The following is a 13207-nucleotide window of genomic DNA, read 5'->3' on the forward strand; positions in this document are numbered from 1 at the left end:
CAGTGAACTAGGTGGGTCTTTGCAACAATTGACAATGGTTTCAGGGTCTTCAGAAGACTTTAAATGAATTCAAATTTAACCTTCTGTCTTGGTGAGATTCGTGCCTGGGAAATCATTAGGACAGTAAAGAAGATTTTAATGTATTTTTCTTTCAACATTTCTCTTAAGCGGAGATACAAATATTGAAAATGGGATAAATGTTGTTTGGCTGACGGTCAATCACTGTCCTGTAAGGTAATGAGTCATTTTGCTTCCCAATTGACCGAGGAAGGCAGTGTGTCACAAGGATGGATGTGTTGACCGATTAATGGCTGGAGGATGGGGGCAGGTCATGTGATCAAAGCTCCAGGAATACATTTAATCAAAGTTGGCGAGGAGAGAATGTTGTGAATTTCTATCCTAAACAGACAGTGAGGTTTCTGTAAATTTACAGGATACTGGAAGTGGAGGTTTAACAGACGGGAAACGCAAACCAAACGTCACATCGCGATCTGACAGTCACTCGGTTAATCAGAAACTGAATATCAGCAGCATCTGGGTGTGGAAGGTAAAAGGTTTGTCTGTTCTGTCTGTGAGGGAAGATTTCAGGTCTCAGTGTGACTGGAAAAGCCCCGAGATTCACAAACCCTGGTTCGACCAAACCTGGAGGACTGTGTTCAGTTCTGGGCAACAAACCTGAGGAAGGGTAGAATGACCTCGGAGGGAGTGTAGCACAGATTTACCTGAGTGATATCTGAACACCCACTGGGGTTAAATTACAAAACTAGATTACACAAACAAATCATACAGAGAAAAGCATTAGGTCCATTGAGTCCATGCCAGCTCTCTAATCGGCACGATAGCACAGTGGTTAGCACCATTGTATCACAGCGCCAGGGACCCGGGTTTGTTTCCCGGATTGGGTCACTGAATGGGCGGAGTCTGCACATTCTTCATGTGTCTGCGTGGGTTTCCTCCAGGTGCTCCGGTTTCCTCCCACAAGTCCCGAAACATGTGCTTGCGAGGTGAATTGGACGTTCTGAATTCTCGCTCAGTGTACCTGAACAGAAGCTGGAGTGTGGCGACTAGGGGCTTTTCACAGGAACTTTATTGCAGTGTTAATGTAAGCCTACTTGTGACAGTCGATCATTTTCCCTCCGATAAGGACACCAAGGTGTGGTCTCACCAAGGCCCTGTATAATTGCAGCAAGACATCCCTGCTCTTCGACTCAACCCCTCTTGCTATGAAGGCCAACAAACCATTTGCCTTCTTTACCGCCTGCTGTACCTGCATGTTTCCATACAAAGTAGAAGCAGGCCACTTGGCCCCTCGACCCTGCTCCTTACATACACATCAGGAGTCGGTCTCTCGAACCTGCTCCTTGCATACAGAGTAGGAGTCGCCCCTTGAGCCTGCTCCTAACACACAAACTAGGAGTTGGCCCCTTGAGCCTGCTCCATCATTCAATAATTTTAACCTCAACTCCACATTCCTGCCGACCCCGATAATCTTTCACCCCTTTGCTTATCAAGAAGCTATCCATCTCTGCCTTAAAAATATTCAAGAGCTTGACTTCCACTGCATTTTAAGGACACAAGTTCTAAGTCACAGAATCCCTACAATGCAGAAGGAGCCCAAGTCAGCACTAACCCTCTGAAAAAACACCCCACCCATCCCACCCTACCCCATCCACATATCCCACCCAACGTGCACATCGTTGGAGATGAAGGGGCAATTTAGCACCTAACCTGCAAATCTTTGAACTGTGTGAGGAAACCGGAGCACCCCGAGGATACCCACACAGACACGATGAGAACGTGCAAACTCCACAGAGTCACCCAGGGTCGGACGTGAACCTGTGTCCCTGGTGCTGTGAGGCAGCAGTGCTAACCACTGTGCCACCCCCTGTCTTCCATCCCTCAAGAGAAAAAAATTGTTATCCCCATCTGAAATGGGTGCCCCATTATTTTGCAACCTTGACCCCCTTGTTCCAGATTCTCCCACAAGAGGAAACATCCTCTCCACATCCACCCTGTCAAGACCCCTCAGGATCTTATTTAGTTCAATCCAGGTTTTACCCAAAACTTTAAATCTGTGTCCCAACTGCTTGTACGACCAGTGAATGGAAACAAGAGTTTCTTTGTCCACCCGATGGAAACCTGGCATAATCTTGTGTACCTGAATCAAATCTCCCCTCAACCTTCTCTGCTCGAACCATTCTGGGAAATCTCCTCTGCACTTTCTCCAAGAACCTTCAGATCCTTCCCGAAGAGTGGTGACCAGAGCTTTATAAAGATTCATAGAATAGAATTAGAACCATAGAATTCCTCCAGTGCAGAAGGGGGCCATTATGCCATCAGGTCGGCACTGATTCTCTGAAAGGGCACCCTGCCTAAGCCCACACCCCTACCCTGTCCCTGTAACCCCATAGCCCCACCTAACCTACACATCCCTGGACACTAAGGGGCAATTTATCAAGGCCAATCCACCTAACTTGCTCTTCTTTGGACTGTTGGAGGAAACCTGGGCACCAGGTGGAAACCCACGCAGACACGGTGAGAAAGTGCAAACTCCACACACACAGTCACCAAGGCCGGAATTGAACCCGGGTCCCTCGCGCTCTGAGGTAGCAGTGCTAACCTCCGTACCACCAGAAGTATAGCTTTTCTGTTGCGGTATCAATATTACTGTTTATGAAGCTCAAGATCGAAGTTACTTTGCCAACTACTCTCTTAATATGTCTTGTCAATATATAAAATCCCTCTTCACCTCGTTCTCTCTCCTCCCAAAGAGCTCCTGTTAGACCGCATGACAGCTCTGGAGCTGCAGATGTACTCATTTTGGAGCATCCGCGATGCTGAGGATGTCGTGGATAGCACGTTTAGTGAGTTCGTACTGAGGGAGATAGAAAATGGGTGACCAAAAGACAGCAAGAGTAGGAAGACAGTGCAGGTGTCCCCCGTGGTCATTTCCCTGCAAAACAGATATACCGCTTTGGATACTGTTGAGGGGGATGGCTCACCAGGGGAAGGCATCAGCAGCCAGGTTCATGGCACCGTGGCTGGCTCTGCTGTGCAGCGGGGCAGGAAGAAAAATGGCAGGGCTATAGTGATAGGGGACTCAATCGTAAGGGGAACAGGCGGTTCTGCGGACGCAATCGAGACGCCAGGATGCTATGTTGCCTCCCTGGTGCAAGGGTCAAGGATGTCTCGGAGCGGCTGCAGGACATTCTTGGGTGGGGGGGGGGGGGGGCGGTGGAGAGGTGAACAGCAAGTTGTCATGGTGCACATAGGCACCAACGATATAGGTAAAAAATGGGACGGGGTCCTACAAGCTGAATTAAGGGAGTTAGGAGTTAAACTAAAAAGTAGGACCTCAAAGGTAGTAATCTCAGGATTGCTACCAGTCCCACAAGATAGTCAGAGTAGGAATGTCAGGATAGATAGGATGAATGCGTGGCTCGAGAGATGGTGCACGAGGGAGGAATTCAAATTCCTGGGGTATTGGTACCGGTTCTGGGGGGGGGGGGGGGGACCCGGTACAAACCAGACGGTCCGCTCCTGGACAGGACTGGAACTGATGTCCTAGGGGGACACCATTGTTAGAGCTGTTGGGGAGGGTTTAAACTAATGCGGCAGGGGGATGGGAACCGATGCAGGAAATCGGAAGGTAGTAAAACAGGGACAGAAACAAAATACAGTAAGGGGGAAAGTGTAAGGCAGAGAAGCCATAGTCAAAAATCAAAAAGGGCGACAGAAGGTACAGTGACTGAGGGGAGCTCAGTGAATAGGCCCAGTAATACTAAAAGGAATAAAACGGGAAGTAAAAACGTAAATGGTAAGCGACGCGGCAGGTTGTTACATGAAGATATGGGTTCAACGACAAGGAAAATTAGGAGAAAAGTTAAGAGGAAATATAACTTGGGAGAGGTTACTGATCGAGGTGTTAAGATTCAAAACAGGTATTAAAGGCAACATAAGTGTACTTTACCTGAATGCTCGTAGTATTCGGAAGAAGGTAAATAGCACAAATCATCGTGAATGACTATGATTTAGTGGCCATTACTGAAACATGGTTAAAGGATGGTCTTGACTGGGAGTTAAATATCTGAGGGTATCAAACTATTCGGAAGGACAGAGTGGATGGTAAAGGAGGTGGTGTAGCTCTGTTATTTAAGGATGACATCCGGGCAATAGTAAGGGATGATATCGGTGCTATGGAGGATAAGGTTAAATCCGTTTGGGTGGAAATCAGGAATAGTAAGGCGAAAAAGTCACTGATAGGAGTAGTCTTTCGGCCACCAAATAGTAACATTATGGTGGGGCAGGCAATAAACAAAGAAATAACTGATGCATGTAGACATGGTACAGCAGTTATCTTGGGAGATTTTAATCTACATGTCGATTGGTTTAACCAGGTTGGTCAAGGCAGCCTTGAGGAGGAGTTTATAGAATGTATCCGCGATAGTTTCCTAGAACAGTATGTAATGGAACCTGCGAGGGAACAAGCGATCCTAGATCTGGTCCTGTGTAATGAGACAAGATTGATTCAGGATCTCATAGTTAGGGATCCTCTCGGAAGGAGCGATCACAATATGGTGGAATTTAAAATATAGATGGAGGGTGAGAAGGTAAAATCAAACACTAGTGTTTTGTGCTTAAACAAAGGAGATTACAATGGGATGAGAGCTAAGGTAGACTGGGAGCAAAGACTTTATGGTGAAACAGTTGAGGAATAGTGGAGAACCTTCCAAGCAATTTTTCACAATGCCCAGCAAAGGTATATACCTACAAAAAGCAAGGATGGTAGAAAGAGGGAACATTGACCGTTGAGTTCTAAGGAAATAAGGGAGAGTATGAAATTGAAGGAAAAAGCATACAAAGCGGCAAAGATTAGTGGAAGTCTAGAGGACTGGGAAATCTTTACAGGGCAACAGAAAGCTACTAAAAAAGCTAGAAAGAAGAGTAAGATAGATTATGAGAGTAAACTTGCTCAGAATATAAAAACAGATAGTAAAAGTTTCTACAAATATATAAATCAAAAAAGAGTGGCTAAGATAAATACTGGTCCTTTAGAGGATGAGAAGGGAGATTTAATAATGGGAGATGAGGAAAAGGCTGAGGAACTGAACAGGTTTTTTTAGGTCGGTCTTCACAGTGGAAGACACAAATAACATGCCAGTGACTGATAGAAATGAAGTTATGACAGGTGAGGACCATGAGATGATTGTTATCACTCAGGAGGTAGTGATGGGCAAGCTAATGGGGCTAAAGGTAGACTAGTCTCCTGGCCCTGATGGGATGCATCCCAGAGTGCTAAAAGAGACAGCTAGGGAAATTGCAAATGCACTAGTGATAAGTTACCAAAATTCACTAGACTCTGAGATGGACCCGGCACATTGGAAATTAGCAAACGTGACACCACTGTTTTAAATAGGAGGTAGGCAGAAAGCGGGTAATTATAGGCCAGTGAGCTTAACTTCGGTAGCAGAGAAGATGCTGGAATCTACCATCAAGGAAGAAATAACAAGGCATCTGGATGGAAATTGTCCCATTGGGCAGACGCAGCATGGGTTCATAAAGGGCAGGCCGTGCCTAACTAATTTAGTGGAATCTTTTGAGGACATTACCAGTGCGGTAGATAACGGGGAGCCAATGGATGTGGTATATCTGGATTTCCAGAAAGTCTTTGACAAGGTGCCACACAAACGGTTGCTGCATAAGATAAAGATGCATGGCATTAAGGGTAAAGTAGGAGCATGGATAGAGGATTGGTTAATTAATAGAAAGCAAAGAGTGGGGATTAATGGGTGTTTCTCTGGTTGGCAATCTGTAGCTAGTGGTGTCCCTCAGGGATCAGTGTTGGGCCCACAATTGTTCACAATTTACATAGATGATTTGGACTTGGGGACGAAGGGCAATGTGTCCAAGTTTGCAGATGACACTAAGATGAGTGGTAAAGCAAAAAGTGCAGAGGATACTGGAAGTCTCCAGAGGGATTTGGATAGGTTAAGTGAATGGGCTAGGATCTGGCAGATGGAATACAATGTTGACCAATGTAAGGTTATCCATTTTTGTAGGAATATTCAGCAAAAAGGATTATTATTTAAATGATAAAATATTAAAACATGCTGCTGTGCAGCGAGACCTGGGTGTGCTAGTGCATGAGTCGCAAAAAGTTGGTTTACAGGTGCAACAGGTGATTAAGAAGGCAAATGGAATTTTGTCCATCATTGTGAGAGGGATGGAGTTTAAGACTAGGGAGGTTATGCTGCAATTGTATAAGGTGTTAGTGAGGCCACACCTGGAGTATTGTGTTCAGTTTTGGTCTCCTTATCTGAGAAAGGACGTACTGGCACTGGAGGGTGTGCAGCGGAGATTCACTAGGTTAATCCCAGAGCTGAAGGGGTTGGATTACGAGGAGAGGTTGAGTAGATTGGGACTGTACTCATTGGAATTTAGAAGGATGAGGAGGGATCTTATAGAAACATATAAAATTATGAAGGGAATAGATAGGATAGATGTGGGCAGGTTGTTTCCACTGGCAGGTGAAAGCAGAACTAGGGGGCATAGCCTCAAAATAAGGGGAAGCAGATTTAGGACTGAGTTTAGGAGGAACTTCTTCACCCAAAGGGTTGTGAATCTATGGAATTCCTTGCCCAGTGAAGCAGTAGAGGCTCCTTCATTAAATGTTTTTAAGATAAAGATAGATAATTTTTTGAAGAATAAAGGGATTAAGGGTTTAGTACAGGGCTAAATCGCTGGCTTTGAAAGCAGACCAAGGCAGGCCAGCAGCACGGTTCAATTCCCGTACCAGCCTCCCCGAGCAGGCGCTGGAATGTGGTGACGAGGGGCTTTTCACAGTAACTTCATTTGAAGCCTACTTGTGACAATAAGCGATTTTCTATTTCTTATGGTGTTCGGGATGGAAAGTGGAGCTGAGTCCACAAAAGATCAGCCATGATCTCATTGAATGGTGGAGCAGGCTCGAGGGGCCAGATGGCCTATTCCTGCTCCTAGTTCTTATGTTCTTTTAACAATCCAGCCGTTTTCATGGTCACTTTTTCCTACTGCCAGCACCACAAATGACCAGATTCATTCGGCTCAATTTCACAACCTGCCTTTGTGTTTTTGTGGATTCTCTCTCAATCCCTATTTTCTGTTTTAAATCAGTTTCACAGGGTGTTCGAAGGGGAGGCTTAAAAGTTTGGAAACTCAAACCAAGCATCACATCAGGATCTGACAGAATCCTCAATTTATCATATCCTGAATATCAGCGGATTTTGAACATGGAAGGAAAAAGCATCGTTCACAGTGGGGAGAAACCGTACACGTGTTGTGTGTGTGGACGAGGATTCACTCAGTCATCAGGCCTCACAAGCCACAAATGCAGTCACACTGAGGAGAAACCGTGGAAATGTGCGGACTGTGGGAAAGGATTCACTTACCCATCCCAGCTGGAAACTCATCGACGCAGTCACACTGGGGATAGACCATTCACCTGCTCCAAGTGTGGGAAGGGATTCACTCAGCCATCCACTCTGTATAGACACCAGCGAGTTCACACTGATGAGAAAACGTTTCAATGTCCAGTCTGCGGGAAGTGCTATAAAAGATCTGGGGATCTGATGTGCCATCAACGTGTTCACACTGACGAGAGACCGTTCAGGTGCTCTCACTGCGGGACTGGGTTCAGACTATCATCTCACCTAACTGTACATCAGCGAGTTCACACTGGGGAGAGGCCATTCGTCTGCGCCAAGTGTGGGAAGAGATTCACTCAGCCATCCGCTCTGCAGATCCACCAGCGAGTTCACACTGATGAGAGACCGTTTCAATGTCCAGACTGCGGGAAGTGCTATAAAAGTTCTGGCGAACTGATGCACCATCAAAGTGTTCACACTGACGAGAGACCGTTCAGGTGCTCTCACTGCGGGACTGGGTTCAGGCGATCATCTCACTTCATTGCACATCAGCGAGTTCACACTGGGGAGAGGCCATTCATCTGCTCCAAGTGTGGGAAGGGATTCGCTCAGTCATCCACCCTGCAGAACCACTATCGAATTCATACTGGGGAGAGACCATTCGCCTGCTCCGAGTGTGGGAAGAGATTCACTCAGTCATCGGCCCTGCTGACACACCAACGAGGCCATAAGTAACTACAGTGATTGGATTTTGCTGTTGCTCACATTCAGGACTGAACCATGTTCATTTGGGTCTCTTTCTGCTGATAACAAACTCCAACCCATTTACAGTGGCTAATATTCTGGCTAAAAGTCAAATAAATGAGATTTGTGTTAAATGCGCAGTGTGTTGAAACTTTTTAATATCTCTGTCACAAGTTAGTTCCTTTTGAAGTACTCTCGCTCTCCCCTGTCTCTTCCATCCTCACCTCCAACAAGAAGTGTGAGGAGCTTGTGGAGCTTCTTTGTGACTGAGATTGAGTAAATCCGATCAGCTGCCTCTGCTGCTTCCCTCCCTTCCACGAGCCCACCGGACCAAACTGTCTCTAAATGTCATCCTTTCCCGAGCCCTGAACCTACATCTTTCTCTAGTTTCTCGCTCATCTCCCCTCATGCCCTCTCAGAGCTCATCTTGTCCATGAGGTCCAGCTCCTGCTCCATCGAATCTATTCCCACTGAGCTACTGATCAACCAACTACCCTGTGTCCATGGATATTGTCAACATTTCTCTCTCTTCAGGTACTGTCCCTCTGTCCTTCAAATCTGCCATCATCACCCCCTCAATAAAACAAACCCTTGACCCTGCCATCCTTACAAATTACTGCTCCATCTTCAACCTCCCTCTCCTCTCCAAACTCTTTGAACTTGTTGTCACCTCCCAAATCCTTGCCCATCTTTCCCAGAATTCCCATGTTTGACTCCCTTCAAGCAGGTCGCTGCCCTGTCACAGTGAAATACAAGAGACAAACAGAATCTTACCCGGAGAGAAAGACAGACAATCCGGGAGCTTGGATGCAAGGGCGGCAAGGTAGCACAGTGGGTAGCACTGTTGATTCACAGCACCAGGGACCCGGGTTCGATTCCCTGCTTGGGTCACTGTCTGTGCGGAGTCTGTAAGTTCTCCCCGTGTCTGCATGGGTTTCCTCCGGGTGCTCCGGTTTCCTCCCACACTCCAAAGATGTGCAGGTTAGGTGGATTGACTATGCTAAATTGCCCTTCATGTCCAAAAGGTTAGGTGGGGTTACTGGATTACTGGGATATGGTGGAGGGGTGGGCTTAAGTAGGATGCTCTTTCCCAGGGCTGGTACAGACTTGATGGGCCGAATGGCCTCCTTCTGCACTGTAAATTCTCTGATTCTATGAGGTGAGATTGTCCTTTCTGAGCTCCAGCCAGGTGATGTTAAACACTCAGGCGGGAAAGACAAAAATCTACAACGTGTTTAAAACAGCTGATTTATTTCACCAATATCTAGACTGTTAAACTCCAGTCCCTTAGAGGTTATTATCATCAGAAACAAACTCCAACTATCAGAGTAAAAACCTCCAAGTTCTGGTCAAGAGAGAGGCCATTTGGCCCACTGTATGTATGCTGGCTGGGAGCTATTCCACTTAATCCCATTTTGCAGATCTCAGTCGATTGCCCTATATGTCCCAGTCCTTCAATTGGATATCCAAGACATTTATTTTAAAGTGATCAGGATTTCTGCTTCTATGACCCTATCAGTCAGCGAGTTACAGACTCCCACCGCTGAAATGATGACCTCCTAGAAGCCATAGCTTTGCCAAAAGAAGTATACATTCTAAAGTGTAAGGTCCATATTCAAGACAACGCTATAGAAGCACAAGGGAACTCCCTTGCAGACCGAGTAGCAAAGGAAGCTGCCTCCCAGTGGGATTTTTCAGCAGAACCAAGACACATCTGAAAATTGGGAGTGACCGATTTATTACAAGATCTATGTGAAATGCAACATGACTACACGAGAAGAGAAATGGTCATGATTAGACTCAGGCATCCAGTTGTATGATGATGATGTTTGGAGACAAGTTCAGACTGATAAACCAGTTGCACCACAGGCACTGATGCCATTTCTGGCCCAACAGATCCATTCATGGGGACATTTAGCCCCAGGACAGATGATGGCTCAATTGTTGGTGTGGCAAAGATTCAAAAAACATGCACAATTGGTATCAAACCGCTGTGTAACCTGTCAAAAGAACTTACGACCTATAACATCAATACCTCAGCTAAAAGCTCCTACCCCTGCAGGACCATTCCAGAACATACAGGTCGATTACATCACCCTTCCTACATGTCAAAGATACACTGACATCCTTGTAATAGTGGATACGTTCTCTCCATGGGTCGAGGCTGCTCCAGCCAGGAGGGCTACAGCCACCCATACAGCCAAAGTTCTGTGCAAAGACTATATTCGCAGATAGGGAGTACCAGCTAGCATTGACTCAGACAACGGAACCCACTTTACAGGTGCTGTTTGCCAGGAGGTGTGCAGGTTACTGAACATCGATTGGAACCGACACTGCCCTGATCGTCCAGAATCATCAGGACAAGTGGAACGCATGAACCGGACTTTAAAAGAACGGCTGTCCAGATACAACCAAGAAGGCAGGAATTGGATTCAAGCCTTGCCACTAGTTTTGTGCAAACAGAACCACAGGCCTAAGCCCATTTGAGGTCATCACTGGCAGACCCATGTCCCTGCCAGGAACTATTGACTTAAGAAAGGTAGACTGCCATCTGATGAGTTGATGCTTTACTTAGTTATTGTCAAAACTTAACAAATGCTGTCAGGTGTTGGCGGCGTGGGGCGAGCCTCCTGAGGGGGGCCACAACTTGGTGCCCGGCGAATCCGTTTACAGAAAACAAATTCAGCGCGAACCGTTAGGAGGAAAGTGGGAAAGCCCCTACCAGACATTACTCTCAACCCAGTCAGCCGTGAAACTCCAAGGAAATAAATCATGGCTTCACGCGTCACATGTGAAGCGCATGTACCAAAATCAGAATCTGTAAAATTGTTTGCCATAATAATGATTTTCAGTTACATGTTTGGCCCAGCAGGCCTTACCCAGGAGTTCAATGTTAACACGTTCCTTTACATGTCCTATACCTATGCCAGAGACTTTAATGTCTCTAAGTACTGGGTATGTTCTTCTATCCCTACCAATTCCCAAGCAGGTATCCCACTGCAGCCTGTTCCTCTTACTTTATCCCAAATGGCAGAAGGGTACATTTTCCAAAATCCCGACTCTCCCCTTCCCCAATGTGGAGACACCAGAACCAAAGAAACGATAAACGATGAGGTTCAGAGATGGCGACCTACAGGCCGCCCATTAAACACTTTCAGGCGATGGTATCAACATGTCTATGATCGGAAACAGAAACCACCCCAAGTAACCTTCCCAACTGGGACCATATGTTTAATCGGCTAGAATCATAGAGCTTGGAATGCGGGACACAGTAAATGGGAATATTATTTGGATGTGAGTGCCAGTACACAGTGCACTCATGACACAAGAAAGGTCTATGGACATGAAAGGAATCCCATCGACTTTAAAGGGCTATCTAATCACACCGATGGGACAAATTGTACAGAACGTTGGTCCCCACAGGTGGTTGCCCAATATTCTACCTATCATGGCACCTATTACATCTGCGGTAATACTGCATACCCTTGGCTCCCAATGAGCTGGAGAGGAGCGTGCTATTTATGATTCATTGTCCCCTTCATCTGCCATTCCCTTTCCCTAGCCGATGCTATAATGCAGACTCAAAACATGGACCTCTCATCCCACAGTTTGAGAAATATCAACCTACCACTATCATCATGAGATCTAAACGCGAGATCACAGGGGCTGAGAAATTATTTTCTGCTCTCATCCCTGCCTATGGCGTCATTGTATTGACCAGAGAATACATTAAATTGGCCGCAGCCTTAGAGAAAATAGCCAATGACACTGCCCGAGCCTTAAGCAGCATTTCAGCCGAGATGCTAGCCATTTGAACTGTGGCTTTACAGAATCGGGTGGCACTTGACTATTTGCTATCCGAAAAAGGTGGAACCTGTGCCCTGATTGGTGCAATGGTGCACCTACACCCCAGTAATTCAGAAGAAATCAAAAGCTTGTCAGCACATATTCAAGAGGAAGTTGGGAAACTTTACCAACCCTCTGACACCTCTCTTTGGGGATGGCTCTCTGGATGGGTGGGTGGCACAGGAATTTCCATCATTCAGGGATTTCTCTTATTGTTCATTTTTGGACTTGTCATTTACATAGTGGGTCTTGCTGATCAGATGCATTGGCCAATGTATGGCTACCCATAATACCCCAACAATCAAAGTGGTTCATAGTGGTCCAACTGCACCACCAGCCCAAGACATTGAACAAGGCTCCTGACATTGAACAAGGCTCCTACTATTGAACTTTTATTACAGCATTATTACCCAATTATTACTGCAATCATATAATCAATTTCCATTATTACTGAATTGTTATTGCACTGTATAATTACTTTTTTGAATAAAATACTTTTGGAATGCTTGCAAAGCTTTGCCCGCTCCAGTGTTGAAGGTTGTTCTCAAACAAGTGAACCATTCACGACAATGTGAGTGAGTTCCTCCCCGTGCTTACTTCTATCCTGTCGCATTTCTTCCTTAATTTCTATGCGTTATTTTGATTCATCTTATTAATCTTTAGAAGAATCAAAAGGGAGGGGACTGAGAGAAATTGGCTTTTCTAGTTACCTACTGATGATAAAGGTAAAAGGGTGAAGTGAGAACTCATTAAGCATATTAAGCATTATTTGAGTGCAACAGTAGCTGGAAACCCATTAAGGATTAATACAGATCATACACTTTAATTTTCTTTCATTAAACCTAGATTTTAACATTTGCAAATTGCTTGAGACAAGCAAGGTCAGTGATGCCAACTAGCTAAAAGACCCCATTGTATGCTGCTGCTTTTCCAGCACAGCAGTCCCGTTTCCATGGTAATGGACAGTCTGAGGTCATAATGCCCTGAAGGCTGTGTTTTTTCAATAAATGTTGAGATGCAGTTGTCGATAACTTGGAAAAGTGGCAAGCGATGGAATGGGAAAATTACACCAACATATTCACATACCTACATCTCTTAAATTGATGGACAGACACTTTGGTCGAATTGATTAATTATAAATTAGTTAAAGCCAATCAGCAGTAAAAAGAAGGCCAGACTTTGAGGTAACAATTCTCTTAAGAATCACTTACCGG

The 13207-nt window shown here is 45.6% G+C and overlaps 1 protein-coding gene across 1 annotated transcript; it reads left to right on the forward strand.

The window, feature by feature from the left end:
• The first annotated feature begins 434 nt into the window (after positions 1-434).
• Positions 435-12506, forward strand: LOC140419359 (uncharacterized). Its single transcript, XM_072503238.1, has 2 exons — positions 435-554; positions 7153-12506. Exon 2 carries the CDS (start codon positions 7269-7271, stop codon positions 8136-8138), a length of 870 nt encoding a protein of 289 aa, XP_072359339.1. The 5' UTR covers positions 435-554; positions 7153-7268; the 3' UTR covers positions 8139-12506.
• The last annotated feature ends 701 nt before the right edge of the window (positions 12507-13207 follow it).

Source organism: Scyliorhinus torazame, chromosome 5 (genome assembly GCF_047496885.1).
Source record: "Scyliorhinus torazame isolate Kashiwa2021f chromosome 5, sScyTor2.1, whole genome shotgun sequence".
Taxonomy (NCBI): Eukaryota; Metazoa; Chordata; class Chondrichthyes; order Carcharhiniformes; family Scyliorhinidae; genus Scyliorhinus; species Scyliorhinus torazame.